This window comes from Olea europaea, chromosome 4, assembly GCF_002742605.1.
Source record: "Olea europaea var. sylvestris chromosome 4, O_europaea_v1, whole genome shotgun sequence".
Lineage (NCBI taxonomy): Eukaryota > Viridiplantae > Streptophyta > Magnoliopsida > Lamiales > Oleaceae > Olea > Olea europaea.
This window is the reverse complement of record NC_036240.1, coordinates 10,790,983-10,791,834: the sequence shown is the minus strand read 5'-3', so window position 1 is coordinate 10,791,834 and position 852 is coordinate 10,790,983. Positions and strand designations below refer to the sequence as shown.

Here is an 852-nt window from a genome sequence, read left to right as displayed (position 1 = left end):
AGTTCTCATAATCAAGCTTTTGCAAAGTGTACCAACTTGATGAATCAAAAGCAAAGTATCTCTTACGTTATTTCTAGCCAAAGCAGTAGTCAACAACGAAGTTATAGGACCAGGTTGACTGCGGTGCTAGATTGTACTAGACTCCTCTTGATGCAAGGATTGTCATTTCGTAGTCATGATGAATCGGAAGAGTCTCTTAATAGAGGAAATCTGATTAAGGTATTGAACTGGTACGCAGCTCGTTGTAAGGAAATTAAAGAAGTATTATTTAGTAATGCTTCTGGAAATGACCAAATGACTTCACCAACCATCCAAAAGGATTTGATTAATTGTTGTGCTGTAGAGACGACAAGGGCTATTATCAATGAGATTGGTGATTCTTTGTTTTCAATTTTAGTTGATGAGGCTCGCGATAATTCTATGAAAGAACAAATGACAGTTGTTTTAAGGTTTGTTGATAAAAGTGGGCGAGTGAAGGAGCGTTTTTTGGGTATATCCCATGTCACTGATACTTGTGCCCAATCACTGAAGGATGCCATTGATGCAATGTTTTCTACACATGGGTTGAGTATATCTAGTCTAAGAGGTCAAAGCTATGATGGAGCAAGTAATATGTCAGGTGAGTTCAATGAGTTGAAAGCTTTAATTCTTAGAGAGAACCCGCATGCTATGTATGTTCATTGCTTCGCTCACCAGCTTCAGTTAGCAATTGTATCTGTGGCACGTAGGAATTGTATGGTTGGTAATTTTTGGGACGTACTTGTTATTATTGTGAGTTTGGTTGGTGCATCATGTAAGCGTGTAGATGCTCTTCGAACAAGTTATCAAGCTAATATTCTGGAGAAACTTAAT

At 38.0% G+C, this 852-nt stretch overlaps 1 protein-coding gene across 1 annotated transcript in view; it reads left to right on the top strand.

The window, feature by feature from the left end:
* The first annotated feature begins 39 nt into the window (after positions 1 to 39).
* The window catches only part of LOC111393022, a 1,750-nt gene continuing 937 nt past the window's right edge, over positions 40 to 852 (top strand). The window contains exon 1 of the mRNA XM_023018423.1: positions 40 to 801. Coding sequence (XP_022874191.1) covers positions 40 to 801 — 762 coding nt within the window. The remainder of the gene's footprint in view (positions 802 to 852) is intronic.